The 14120-nt window shown below is 33.3% G+C and overlaps 1 protein-coding gene across 9 annotated transcripts in view; it reads right to left on the bottom strand.

Annotated features, from left to right (window-relative positions):
- Positions 1-4876: 4876 nt before the first annotated feature.
- LOC106058383 (uncharacterized) overlaps positions 4877-14120 on the bottom strand; it is a 164560-nt gene continuing 155316 nt past the window's right edge. For all 9 annotated transcript variants that reach the window (XM_056008744.1, XM_056008742.1, XM_056008741.1 and 6 more), the window contains 7 exons: positions 10583-10743; positions 8005-8083; positions 7636-7712; positions 7233-7478; positions 6715-6840; positions 6042-6200; positions 4877-5767 (listed from right to left, as the gene is read on the bottom strand). In XM_056008744.1, the coding sequence (XP_055864719.1) occupies positions 5415-5767; positions 6042-6200; positions 6715-6840; positions 7233-7478; positions 7636-7712; positions 8005-8083; positions 10583-10743 (1201 nt within the window). In that variant the 3' untranslated portion in view covers positions 4877-5414. The remainder of the gene's footprint in view (positions 5768-6041; positions 6201-6714; positions 6841-7232; positions 7479-7635; positions 7713-8004; positions 8084-10582; positions 10744-14120) is intronic.

Raw genomic sequence — 14120 nt, 5'->3', positions numbered from 1 at the left:
ATATATAGGTTGCACCACTCGGTGTATGGGAGTAACATCCCTTGTAACTGTTGTTGTCAACCAAGATGGCGTAAAATTAAACAGCTGATTTGGTGTCTTATCTTATATAATACAGACGTTACTTCAAAAAAGAAAATGCTTACGTCCTACGCGTCATGCATTTAGTCATGCATATTAACCAATAACTTAAATTCTGCCAAGTCACTGGTTTTCCTGGCTTGCTCAGGCAACCCATTCCATGCTCTAATAGCACTAGGGAAGAAGGAGTATTACTATTTGTACAAATTTGTCCTAGCATATGGGACGAGGAATGTGCATAGCTTATACCTAGAGTTTTGTAATTATTCATTCATGTTAATCAACAGGCATGACTATTTTTTTTTTTGTCATCTGACAAAATAAAAAAACTTGTTGCCATATTGGACCAATAAAGTTTACAAAATAAAAAAAAAAGTATTATTAAAAAGAACAAATAAACAAAACTTTTTTCAAATATTTGCCCATGTTTAATCTGGCAAAAAATTATTTCATTAACATTACATCCAAAATAATGGCAGCAATAGAATTTATGATCATGTACAGCTCAAGTCATGAAAAGATGAAGAAATAGTGTCTTAATATTATACAAAGAAATGTATCGTCAGAGGACCACATTAATGATAACATTAAATACTGCAGAACATTCAAAATATTTTAAGTATTTACCTAACTTCTGTAGAATTATTTCTGCTATGGAAACAAGTTGTTTGTAGATTCAAGTATAGGAGACTATATATGATATGTATGTAAGTCAGATGGGAAATTATATTTTAAAAACAAAAAGTTAAATTTTTGCTTTCTTTTATGGTTTTACAAAGAAGTCTTTTTTTTTTTACTATTGATTACATTATAAAGCTTGGCTCTGATTGATTTAAGATTTATGAAGCAAAACAAACAAAACAATAAGACAAAGTTTATTAGATTCTACTACCAGAGTAGACCCTCTCAAATGTGTAGCTAATAGAAAAACTGCAAAGCGAAAATCTATTTTTGGGATCAGTTAACATTGAAACTCTTACTTAACACATGCACCAAAGTCAGTTGCCACATTGTGATTCTTATTTAACAGTTGCTACATTGTGACTCTTGCTTAACACATGCACCAAAGTCAGTTGCTACATTGTGACTATTACTTGACATATGAACATAAGCTTATAGACAAGCAAATTTTCTCATCAAGCCAGATTTTTCAAATATATTGTAAGTTTTTGCATGTATTGCAATTCAAACATTTTCACTTATTTATCCCATATATTTTGAAAACATTTAAACACAATTTGTACAGATTTATATTCAGTTTGAAAGAAACCTAAGTATGGTTATGCCCACAAAAACAGTAAAAATAAAATAAAAAAATGGTGTAATAACTAGAAAATATAAAGTCATTATTATGACAAGCTATGAAAAATTATTGGCTGAACAACAAAATTTAGAGAAACACAATACAGGCCTTGATGCTGCTCTAAATTATGCCAACCAAATATATATATATATATATATATATATATATGATAAGGAACTAGGTTTACACCTAAGCAAAAGCAATAAAAAAAAAAAATAATTAGTTTTTGATGTTACATTGTTTGTTTACAATTACAATAAATTCAGTCAAGTGATAGACTATAGACTTTAGTCAGCATCACTACATGTTTATAGTAGATGTAAAGAGCTGCAGTGAGCTCATTTACACTGAACTGATATTGCTACTAGAACAAATGTTGCTTGAAGGACTAAAGGATGCTAAGGAAAGAGATAAACACCTGGAAAAAAGTGGAGATTTCATAAAAAAAATTGAAATTTATTAATTGCAACAGTTAAATGAGGATTTTTTTTAAGAAGATTTCTCAGCTCTGCCCTATACATTCTTCTGGATGGAAAGAAAGGTTAAAACTGGGGACCAATACCACAAGTTTGACAGCAACTGACCTATAAACTTGTTTTAAACATTCTTTTCAATTTTTTTGGTTGGGATATTATTTCATTTATGAGATCTCACAAAAAGACTCAGGAAAGTTTAATAAAGAAGATAATAATAGCAAAGTGATAAGAAATTCTTTTGATGAAATTTTTTTTAAACTTTTAAACATACTGCGCTGTGGTAAATAGACCACACCTTGTGAATGGCTGTGATACATTCTATAACACCTTCAATTTTCTTTTATCACAGATAAAAACACTAAAAACATTACTTAGAAAATACATAATGCGTAAAAGAAAAGAAAACTGAAATAATATAAATCCATGCTAAACAAAAGCAACAACAAAAAGCTGAAACAACATTGGGCAAATGTTTGGTTTGTATGTTGTTTTCGAATCCTTCAAATGTTCCTTCAGAGTTCAAGATAATTTCATCCTAGCCCAAACTTCCCACAAGATGATGGGGGATGAATGCGGGTTGGATATAAAACCGAGACCATCCAAACTTGATTCGAGTGTGCATACCACATGACCAGGCAGCCATACCATTGGAGAAGCATTGTAAGAAGCAGAAGTGTGGTGTCATGAAGGTGCACAGTTACCTTGCTAAAGCAGAATAGTGCTGTTTCCTACATTTAAAATAAAGCTTGAAATGACTTCATAACAGTACGGCTACATTGAGCTTTCTGGAGAGTGGGGTGTAAGAGCTACCTAAATTTGTTTGATAACAAATTCATTCACAAGAATGTTGTGTGTAACATCTTAGTAGGTATAACTTGTGATATATGAATACATTGTATGTAATGATCCTAAATGAAGACTTTATTTGGAGGGCCTTAATTAAATATAATGATGAAAAATAAAAAACAAAAACAAAACACTATTAGAAAACTTACCTAACAAAATTTTTTTTTTTACATTTAACCTCTAAGGACATGAATATCAAATATATTTGAAACCATGCACCATTTGTGAAACACTGAATGCCAAACAAAATGAAATAAAGGGAGACAATGCCTATTCATAAAACAAAAAATGCAGTTAACTTTATAAAAAGAAGTTAACACAAAAATATCAATAGCGAAAATGTTAAATGCTTAGTCTACTTGACTGGAAAATATATCTGCACATGCAAATACATCAATAAAAAAACAACAACATTGATGAAGTAAAATGAAGCATTGAATAAAACTATAAAATAAAACAACAAACAACAGAACCATAGAATTGTAATCTACTTGGTAAATCTCTTTTACAAAAATATAAAGTAATAATTAGAAATGGAAGTAGTTTATGTACATAGTCATTTATATCCTCCATAATTTGTTACCATTTCTGGCTTGAGTAACATCTTTAATCCCCATTAAACAGATTATATAATAAGATTTGGATGGTTGATACATTTCACTAAAAATGTTTACTAAACTCAACATTTGTGAAACTGTCCAATGAGAATGATTGGACATACAAATTTCACATCAACTGTGTAAGTTATTGGGATTATTTTTTTTTTAAATGTGAAAAAGTAGAAATAAGAAGGAGTACAGGAATTTTATGTTGATTTCAGGCTGGGAATTACTGAAATACATTTCTGTTAAATGTGGTACTGGATTTAAAACAACAAAAAAAAGAGAGTTTTAAAAAATTCAGTTTGAGACATAATACAAAATGAAATGCAAAAATATTGAAGCATAACACATTCCTTCCAATAATTAGAATATTATTATTTTAAAGGACATTTTGTTCAGCAAATTAATGTTTGTACATCATCACAAAGTCAAAGGTCATCACAATCATTAACATTATCATCAGCAACTTAGAGTTCAAGCACTCATTTTAATATATAGAAGTGTTCTTTTGTTCTCTCTATTGAACACATGTACACTAACAAGTATTTTAATACACATTTATGATAAGCTTGTCAATATAATGCAAGTTTTATATACACAGGAACCCATTGAGGGGCCCAGTTTCCATGTAAACTCCACTCAACCACGACATTTGAATGAGCAAAAAAAAGGTTTGAATAATAATAATGGATATATTTTAATCCAAACGAGAAGTAAGTTTGCTTTCAGAAACAGGCTCACTTATTGAATTCTATTCCATTAGTCACAGTTGACTATAAGTAGAAAATAAAATAAACAGTTTATAAAACTAAAGAATATCTCAATTTTTAAACAGAAAATGTATGTATACTTTAAGAAGAAAAACTTTTATATTAATGTAACTGTTTTCTTTACAAGTGCATTATTTTAACTACAAAAGTTACAATGACAAATTGATGAATAAAAACTGAGCAAATAAAAAAATGAAAATCCAAAAGTATCTAACAATTCACACAAAATTTAAACAAATTATGCCTGACAATACTTTATTTTAATATTTGTATGACTAATTGGTACTTATAATATTTTAATTAGCTGGAAACTGAATATGCACAGAAATTTAGATGTCTAAAAAGTTGTTTAAAATTTTTATTATATAAAATCAATGATTTTTAGAACACCAAAATTCTGTTTGGAATGTGCATTTTGAGTCTATGTTGTAAGCAATCAACTTTAAGAATCTAGATGTAAAAGCTGAAAAAAAAAAGAAAAAAAAAACAAAGACAAAGCAAACAAAAACAAAAAAAAAACATTAACTAAATATAGTAGCAAAACTTTGGTGATAACTTACATCTCAATATTTCCTGAATTTTTTGAAACTTTATTTGAAATGAATTTTAACTGAAGCTTAAATTCATAAACTATTTAGCTTTTTACTCACTAACTTTATTTATTTAATGTGCTTCCTTCAATCAGATTTCTAAAATAAGATAAAACTGAAAATATTTCATTTAAAAAAAAAAAAATCACACTAAAAATTATAATTGATTATAACATACTAATAAAATTTCAGTAAAATGCAACATGTCAACTTTTACTGACAAGAGTCACTTAATAAAAAAAAAAAATTACATTTGTGACCTGGTTCTATATAATTTTATTCAACACATTTATTGTCATCTACCATTTGATGAAATCTTTATATGCTGTAAAACAATTCCAAATTAATTATCAAAAATTTTCCTTTTCAAAAGAGTTGCAAAGGAATCCTTCATTCAAATAGATGTCAAAACAAAAAAGATAAGAAACAAAAAAAATACCTACATATATTTTTGTAATTAGCCATTGTTACTGTTATTGAACTATCATTAAATATTGCTACAAGCTGCATGCAGTACACATTAATATATCCATTCAGGTCTGCATATGAAATAAGGTATTTCTTCTAAATCCAATGCCCAAAGCATATTCATTTTTGTCCAGCAGCAACGAAGTATGCCATTTGTTGTTGTCTTAATCCTCTATTTTTATTGGTCAAAAAATATGTGAGCTCATCGGAAAGTACAAGCCCTTCACCCTGTAATGTTGCCTGGCAGTCATTTTGTATTAACTGGATTACATACTGAAGTCTCATGATGTGGCCTGTACAGGTTGTGACCACTGGCGGCTGAACTTCACCTCAGGGTAAACAGTAGAGTCTTCTAAAGTTGGAGCGCTCGGAGAGAGCTGGGGGCTATAGAATGTTCCAGGGGGTTTGTCCCCAGCCCCATCATCAGCACCATCTTCCAAATCATCTGTGGCTATGGCCAGAAGTTTTGTTCCTGCCTCTCCGTTGTCATTTTCCACAACAACAACACCACCCATTGGGACGGGAGGTGATTTCTCGTTGGCTTGGTAGAAACAAGGGAAAAATATGTAGACACAGTCATCTTTTAGAGATTGTCTTTGGTATCCAGTCTGAAAATCACCATCAACATTATAATCTGGAAAATAAACATTATTTTCTTTATTAGACATGATGATAATGATTAGACATATTTAAAAAAATATATAGCAATCAAATCCTAATAAAAACATAATAACATTATCTTAATATTACTTCACATTATATTATAAAACTTAAATGAATCAGATAAAAAATGTTTTTTTTAATTTTATTTTTCAATTCAAGACAATTTGACCACTATACATATGGCAGTAATTTATAAGCCCAACTATATGAAACAGTTAAAAAAAAACTTGTATAACTCTACTTACTAACGTCACTACGCAGACACATGCAAATCTCATTGGCTATGTCATCTCTTTTGACCTGACGAAGACCTCTAAAAAGCTCTGCAACAGTGTCTTTGTTATCCCCCTTCCACTGCTTCCAGTCTTGTAGGTAGCCATTCACAGTATACTTTGCTTGGCTATCTGTTGAATCATTGGAATGTAAGATAAGACAACACTTCAATCGTAGTCTGAGATTTGACGTAAACTCTGAGCTCTACTTCTGATTATATTCTACACATACTATGGAGTGAATGTGAATGTTTATGAGGTAACCACAAGGAAAGTGGCAAATGTTTGGCTGTATAGGCTGAAGAGTTTCTGGTGAAATCCAAATGTGGTCTGGAATAATTCAAGCCCAGGCATGCTAATTTGCCTCATAGTGGCAGGAAATGGGGGGGAAATGGTCCTAAGAGGAAGCAATTAGGCCGAATGAGAGTATTCCCATTGCACTGTGAGGGGTTCTAAAAGAGCTTCCACAACCTTGTCAACAATCCATGCAACCTTTAGAATTGAATAGACCTGCATTGAGTTGTACTAGCTGTTTGAAGATACTAACCACTAACCAACAACTAGGTATCAACAATAATATTTTTCCCAATGCCATAAAAATATTTTGGACATTCTCCCAAAATGGCTTTAAAAAAATTTTTTTTACCTTTATACTTTTCTACAATATGTTCAAAATGTCCAGGCTTGGGATGAGTCCTAAATAATTCTTGAGCAAGAGTCCAGATTTGTCTGTCTATCCTTTCCTCAATAAAACTAAATGATGTGGTCAAAACTTAAAAGAAAAAAAAAGAAAATTACAAGGAAACTTTAAAAAAAATAAAATAATTAAGAGAAATGTTGGAAAATTTTATAAAAGCAGAAAAAAAAACTTACTGAAAACATAATTTAAAGCAAGAAAATGTAAATAAAATTTCAATTTAATTTTCAGTTTAATAACCCTATTTTCTAATTTTTTTTTTATGGATATAGATTAAGAATAATTAGGTCTAATGACATTTTTTATTCTTTATATTTGATATATTTGTAGATAAATTTTACCAGTTCCATAAATTCTCAGTAAAAATTATGGGTATTCAAATTAGTTTTTGTATTAAGCTAGTATCTTTTAGTTTAAAAATAAAGGATTCCATAACAGACTCTCTACCTAACAAATTAATGTCTCACCTTTTCTACAAAACACCTGCTCTTTTTCACTTTCTTTAATGACTCTCTGACGCAGCTGCTCCATCTCTGACTCAGTCAGGGCTCTCAGATTGTTGTGCCGCCTAAGACTTTTCCGCCGGCAGATAAAGAACAACAGTAATGTCACTACCAGGAGTAAGATGAAGATAATGCCGCCAATGATGGCATACTGAAGGATGTCAGTGGAAGATCTTGATGGAGGGTGCAACTCTTCACAAGTACTAAGGTCTGCAGAGATAAGAGAGAATTTAAAATAATGTAATAGTATCTTAACTTTTTTTTGGTCCAATCTTAAAGTTAATATTGTTCATTCCTATTTTTATACAATTCAAATATTAAATAAGATGCATTGTTGCAGAATAGGAATTAAAACACAAATTCTTACTTTTAACTTCTGGTCCACACACATTGTCTTGTTCCCCATTACTTGGGACTAAAGTACATCTGTTCTGTTTCTCACAGCTGAAAGTGCCAATACATAAATACATTGAAAGCAATAAGAAATGTATATGTCAACAATAATGAGAAAGCGTACACTAATATAGTTAATAAATCATATAATAGCCATAAACTAAATCTAATTACGTCCACCATTTAGCTCTACATCTGGTTAAAATCTAACCATCTTTTATTTTTTTGTTTCATTTATATGCCAGTGGAAGTTGAACTAATTAGTTCCCTGTCTGATTTGTTTTGCTTTCTCCTAATCACGTGATCTGATGCTGTCAGCACTAATGAAGGGGTTTTAACTTACTTGGTTATAGGCTTGCACTTCTTAGCCCTGCCAATGGTGTCAGAGAACATCCCTTTGCTTAGACACGGCTCACAATCTCCTGGAAACAAACACAGATATATTTAAATATTTTTTCAGTCTAATTGCAGATATTGAATTTAGCTTAAACTAAATCATTTTTACGAGACATTTCAATCATTTTATATTGATCAATTTGGTTGTTGTTCCATTTACTTGTGACAAAAATATTTGGTATTCTTTAAAGAGGTCAGGATTACCTCCTTCTAAGCAGTAATAACATTTGTACGAAGGAGTGTGTCTCCTCCATGTTACAATGAGTTTGTAGTTAATAACTAAGTCCTAACCCTTTCACAAACTAAGGTAATTAGTAGAGATTTTCAAACAGAGGCCAATCCATGCATAGCAAGTCACTTGCTGTCACAGAATAAGGAAGTATTGATAAGTTAAGCATTTGAATAAGTCGTACAATAATTTGTGTGAAGTTTTCAGCATACAGAATGTAAGCTCTATCGGTTTATGAAATGTAACCGGGTTATATTGGCTTCATTAAAGTATATTTTTTAAATTAGTAAGCAACAGTGATCTCTCAAAATAGCGTCTTATATTTATATTATATCTTATATTAGCATATTATCTTATTTCAAAATCAGTCCCAATCTTCATTTTTCATTTTCATATGTTTTTCTTTAGGTTCCTTTAAATCGCCACAGCATTTAACCATATCACTTTCTGTTTAGTTTTGTATTGAATTTGTTTCCTTAACGATGTAAATCGGATCTTAAAAATTAAAATGAAAACAAAAAGCAGACATCTATGATCAGCTTTTCATGTGAAAATCCCTAATATATAATACAGTAGTGGTACTTGTAAGAATTAGTTTCACTGAATTAGCCCAAGAACTTTGGTATGTATCAATGTAATTAAAAGAAATGTACATATAGCATGATGCCTGATATTCAGTTAACCTCGAGGTTGATCAAATATGCATGAATTTAATAGAATTATGTGTAAAACAAAAAAAAAACAACTGATAAATGAAATGGCCATCACAACATTTTATCTGTCCCGGGAAACATTTATTTAACTAATCCAACATGTGATAGAGAAAAAAAATAAGAACATGAGATCATTAGACTGGTGACTGGTCATAACACTTGCAAATCGTAGACCATAGAAGCTAATACAATTTACCAGAAAGTTAAACCTTAGACCTTCAGGTTTTGTAAGAGTACTTCAGTCCATGTATTACTTTTTAAAACAAATTGCCATTCTCCTAAAATGCCAGGGTAGAGTTTTATGAAAGGGAAACAAAATTCCTGGCAGAACTCTCCACAGTGTCCACTGAGCAATGATGTGACGATGTGTGTTATGCCCTCTAGCAGCAGTACAATCTTTTCCAGAATGTTCATGCCATCAAAAATGTCTTGGAGGTCAGTTCTTAGTTTTGTTTTTGTTAGTTCTTACATCCGTTCTTAGTTTTGTTTTTGTTAGTTCTTACATACGTTCTTAGTTTTGTTTTTGTTAGTTCTTAAATCCGTTCTTAGTTTTGGTTTTTGTTAGTTCTTACATACGTTCTTAGTTTTGTTTTTGTTAGTTCTTACATCCGTTCTTAGTTTTGTTTTTTTGTTAGTTCTTACATCCGTTCTTAGTTTTGTTTTTGTTAGTTCTTACATCCGTTCTTAGTTGTGTTTTTGTTAGTTCTTACATCCGTTCTTAGTTTTGTTTTTGTTAGTTCTTACATCCGTTATCACAAATGAGTTCCAAGTGATTGCAGCCAACTCCAATTCTTATTGCCACAAATCTGTCATGCCCTCTGCACAACATGACACAATCATCTCAGGAACTTGAAAACTCTTGCTCCAAAGAACGTAATTTAATGTCTAAAAAATTAACAGCTAATACTCTATAATGGGCAGTAGAAATTCTTCTCAGTAGATAACCATACTATTGTAACTAATTCTACTGGACTCTAGGTCGTGTCCCGGACTCGGATTCTACTGTTCATCACAAACTACACTTAATACTCTCTGTACTGGCCCGTCTTGCTTTACCGAACTGAATCTTCTTGACTCTGACATTCTCGTTCTTTATTTAAGGTTTCCAAAGGTATTATCGAATGCGATAGAAACGCCACCGACGTGTCTCCAGTTCTTTGTAGATGATCGTATGTCCATGGATGGCTGCCTGGTCGTGCGGTTTGCGCGCTGGACTGTCGTTCGGATTTATCGACGGTCGAGGGTTCAAACCCTGCCCACCCCCATCCCCCGTCGTCCTGCGGGAGGTTTGGGCTAGGAAGTAAACTATCTTCAACTCTGAAGGAACATCCGAAACATGTCAAACATTTGACAACAAAACATTTTACAACATGCCACGAGTGATTTTCAAGTGGAGTTGTCAGATCAAAGAACTATTCTGAAAAGTCACGGGTTAGGGTCACGCGATGTACACTTGCCCCTGTTAACTCTGTTGACTGATTATAATATGGCTACCCCTACCCGCTTGGCCACTAAAGTTATAACAATATATATTTTATATATATGTAGCTAACAAAATATCGAACTGTTTGGATGGTAGTTACCATATAATCCAGGGGCCGTGCCCTTTTGACACTCCACGTTAGGCACACAAGCCCTTTGATCCTCATTGGGGAAGTGGTACCCGTCGTCACACATGCACGAGGCGTCTCTCTTGGTGTCGCCCATGTCAGCGTACTTCATGTGGGGCTTGTTGCACCTTCTCCTGCAAGTGAAAGAAAAAAAACACACCATAACGTGAGGTCTTTGCAACAGGAAACATTACAGAGTGAGAAGTGGTGGGGAGTTTTAATTGGGTATTTTACAGAGTGAGAAGTGGTTAAGTGGGGAGTTTTTTAATTGGGTATTTTACAGAGTGAGAAGTGGTTAAGTGGGGAGTTTTTTAATTGGGTATTTTACAGAGTGAGAAGTGGTTAAGTGGGGAGTTTTAATTGGGCATTTTACAGAGTGAGAAGTGGTTAAGTGGGGAGTTTTTTAATTGGGTATTTTACAGAGAAGTGATGGGGAGTTTTAATTGGGCATTTTACAGAGTGAGAAGTGGTTAAGTGGGGAGTTTTTTAATTGGGTATTTTACAGAGTGAGAAGTGGTGGGGAGTTTTTTAATTGGGTATTTTACAGAGAAGTGATGGGGAGTTTTTTAATTGGGTATTTTACAGAGTGAGAAGTGGTGGGGAGTTTTTTAATTGGGTATTTTACAGAGTGAGAAGTGGTGGGGAGTTTTTTAATTGGGTATTTTACAGAGTGAGAAGTGGTTAAGTGGGGAGTTTTTTAATTGGGTATTTTACAGAGTGAGAAGTGGTGGGGAGTTTTTTAATTGGGTATTTTACAGAGAAGTGATGGGGAGTTTTAATTGGGCATTTTACAGAGTGAGAAGTGGTGGGGAGTTTTAATTGGGCATTTTACAGAGTGAGAAGTGGTGGGGAGTTTTTTAATTGGGCATTTTACAGAGTGAGAAGTGGTGGGGAGTTTTTTAATTGGGTATTTTACAGAGAAGTGAAAGAGGAGAATGAGAAACGAAATAGATGGAAGAAGAGAGAGTAGAAAAGAAAGTAGAAGAGAAGTGAAAGAGAAGGGAGAGAAGAGAAAGTGAAAGAGAAGGGAGAGAAGAGAAAAAAAGAGAAGTGAACGAGAAGGAGAGGAAAAGGTGAGTGAGAAATGAGAGAAGGAAGAAGATGGAGACACACAAGAGAGATAGACTAGAGCGCAGTTCAAGTGAAACTAGAAAACAGGACATTAACTCTCCAATGTTGATAGTGCGCGTTCACTACCATACAAGCTAAATAAAAGTAGATTTTCATCGAGGGAGAGGGAGAGAGGTGGGGTGGGGGGGGGGGAGGCAATGTGACGGGGATGAGGAGATTGAGAGAAAACAAGAAACTGTTCTACAATAAGAACTGTAAACTCATGTGCCCTCGATTGCCTTATGCTGTCTGAGCTCTATAGGACAGATGCTGTAAAGGTTATCTGTTTCTGTGGCCCACGGCTAACGAGTATGTCATGTGGCCAGCACAACGAACAACCGCCTTTACTTTTCCCCAACTAATGTCAGGTACCCATTAGAGCTGGGTGGACTCAGAGGCGTCCCAAAGATCCCGAAACTAAAAATCACAGTCTTCACCAGGATTCGAACTTGAACCCAGGACCCCCGGATCGGGAGCCAAGCGCTTTACCACTCAGCCACCGCGCCTCCAAACTTATCTTATTATTTTGTCAGGTAAAAGAAATAATTTGAAAAAATTCAGCTTGATCTGAGATTGGGTGAGGGAGTAATAACGAGTCCAAACTGTTCCCATAGATACATACAGTGAGCGTTGTAAACAAGAAAATGTTTCATTGGCAGAGCTGATTTAAAAGATCAAATAAAAACATAGATCTCTACAATGTCATTGGAAATGCGCATAATAAACATAAAATGCATAGTCTGATAACGCATGTTCTATTGCAACAATGAGCGTCGACTAAAACTGATCCCCGAACAACAAACCTAGTGTTATGTATTAGTTTAGAGAGTAGGTTAGTTTTGTAAGACATATATATTGTGTATTGTTTTAGCGACGGTAAAAGTAGTGACGTAGTAAGACAAACGAATGACGTAGTAGACTAGGACGAACAGAAGAGCAACATGGCGATAGTAAAAGTAGTTTGTTTGGATGTTAGTTAGAAATAGCGACGTGTATGAAGACTAGGAGGACTTCCCAGTGATGAATAAAGGTGTCATTTTATAACAGTGAAAGTTGTTATCAAGTATATCTTAAATTTGTAATGTTCTGTGGCTAAATAATTGAGATAGAAGTGAAGTCAGATTAGATTAGATTAGCCCACAACAATAGTTAAACATTAAGTTTAAAAAAAATGGCAGTACAAACGTGCTTAGTAAAAGCTGGACTCTACTGTTATCAGTAAAAAGTAACAAGGACCTCACTCGGTACAACGTGTTGGTAGCTTCCCTTTGGTTCAGTAAAAAAAGGAAACTCAGTCGATCAGTTTTTCCTCTCATTACTTCTCGAGATGTGGCCGAGGGCGGCGAAAGTTGCTTTGGATCATTATCCAGGGTTTAATGTGGAGTATACGGTGAGTACTTCAATGGGAGATGATGAAGATTTGGGGTGTGAGTAGGTGCCAATGAAGTCTACGGGAGATGGGGGGTTAAAGAAGAAAAAAAAAGGGATGAATATGCGCGTGATGATAGGGGCGCCCCGAGGGCTACTAGATCTACGTGTCTCACAATGAAATGACTTCATAAAGGTTTAACCAGTGATGTATGGTGAACACGGACATAAGGGACGGAATCAGGCTTACATACCAAGGGAAAGAAGCCAGCTATAACACGAAGGGAGAGAATTAGACAGATGAGATTCAAATAGTAAAAAAAACTCAAAAATATAGTGTCCACAATGTCCATATAAATACACACACACACATATATATATATATATATATATATATATATATATATGATTTTAGAATAAAATCATTTGGAAATTACTTAGGCTTTTTTAACAGATCAAACAGTAGATCCAGCAATTTATATGTCATTGACAATTGACATGTCATTGTTTTCTACATAAACACCAATAAATACCAAATCGGTACGTATGTTGCACATATAAGTATGCACGTATATATGTGTATGTGTTCAGGCTAAGGAATCCCTTTGGAGTTATGGGCTACACAATATGTAGATGGCAAACTGCTGGTATGTACTAGATGTATATCATTTTTTTTTTAAAGTTTAAAAGCAATATTTTTGAACCCTTAAACGTCTGATTAAAAGTTTGATGCTCTATCGACTGAGCCCACCGTGCTATTAATATGCGAGGACATGAAGCTTACAAAGCAAAGCGCTTTAATACGGAAGTATAATCTTGTGCTTTCAATATGTCGGCTTAAAAAATTATATAGGGCCGAAATTGTGAATAAAAAAAAAAATCGTATTTGGTAAATTTAACTCTGAGGTTTCAATTATGAAAATATCTTAGACCAAAAGGTAAGTGATAACAGATTAAAAATGTTGTTTATTTGCGACCATGGGAAAAGGGAGAACTGATATTATCTACGTTACACAGCTTACAAAGACAACTG

The sequence above is a fragment of the Biomphalaria glabrata genome, chromosome 13, assembly GCF_947242115.1.
Source record: "Biomphalaria glabrata chromosome 13, xgBioGlab47.1, whole genome shotgun sequence".
Taxonomy (NCBI): domain Eukaryota; kingdom Metazoa; phylum Mollusca; class Gastropoda; family Planorbidae; genus Biomphalaria; species Biomphalaria glabrata.
Note: the sequence above shows the minus strand (reverse complement) of the source record. Positions and strands in the feature narration are given on the sequence as shown.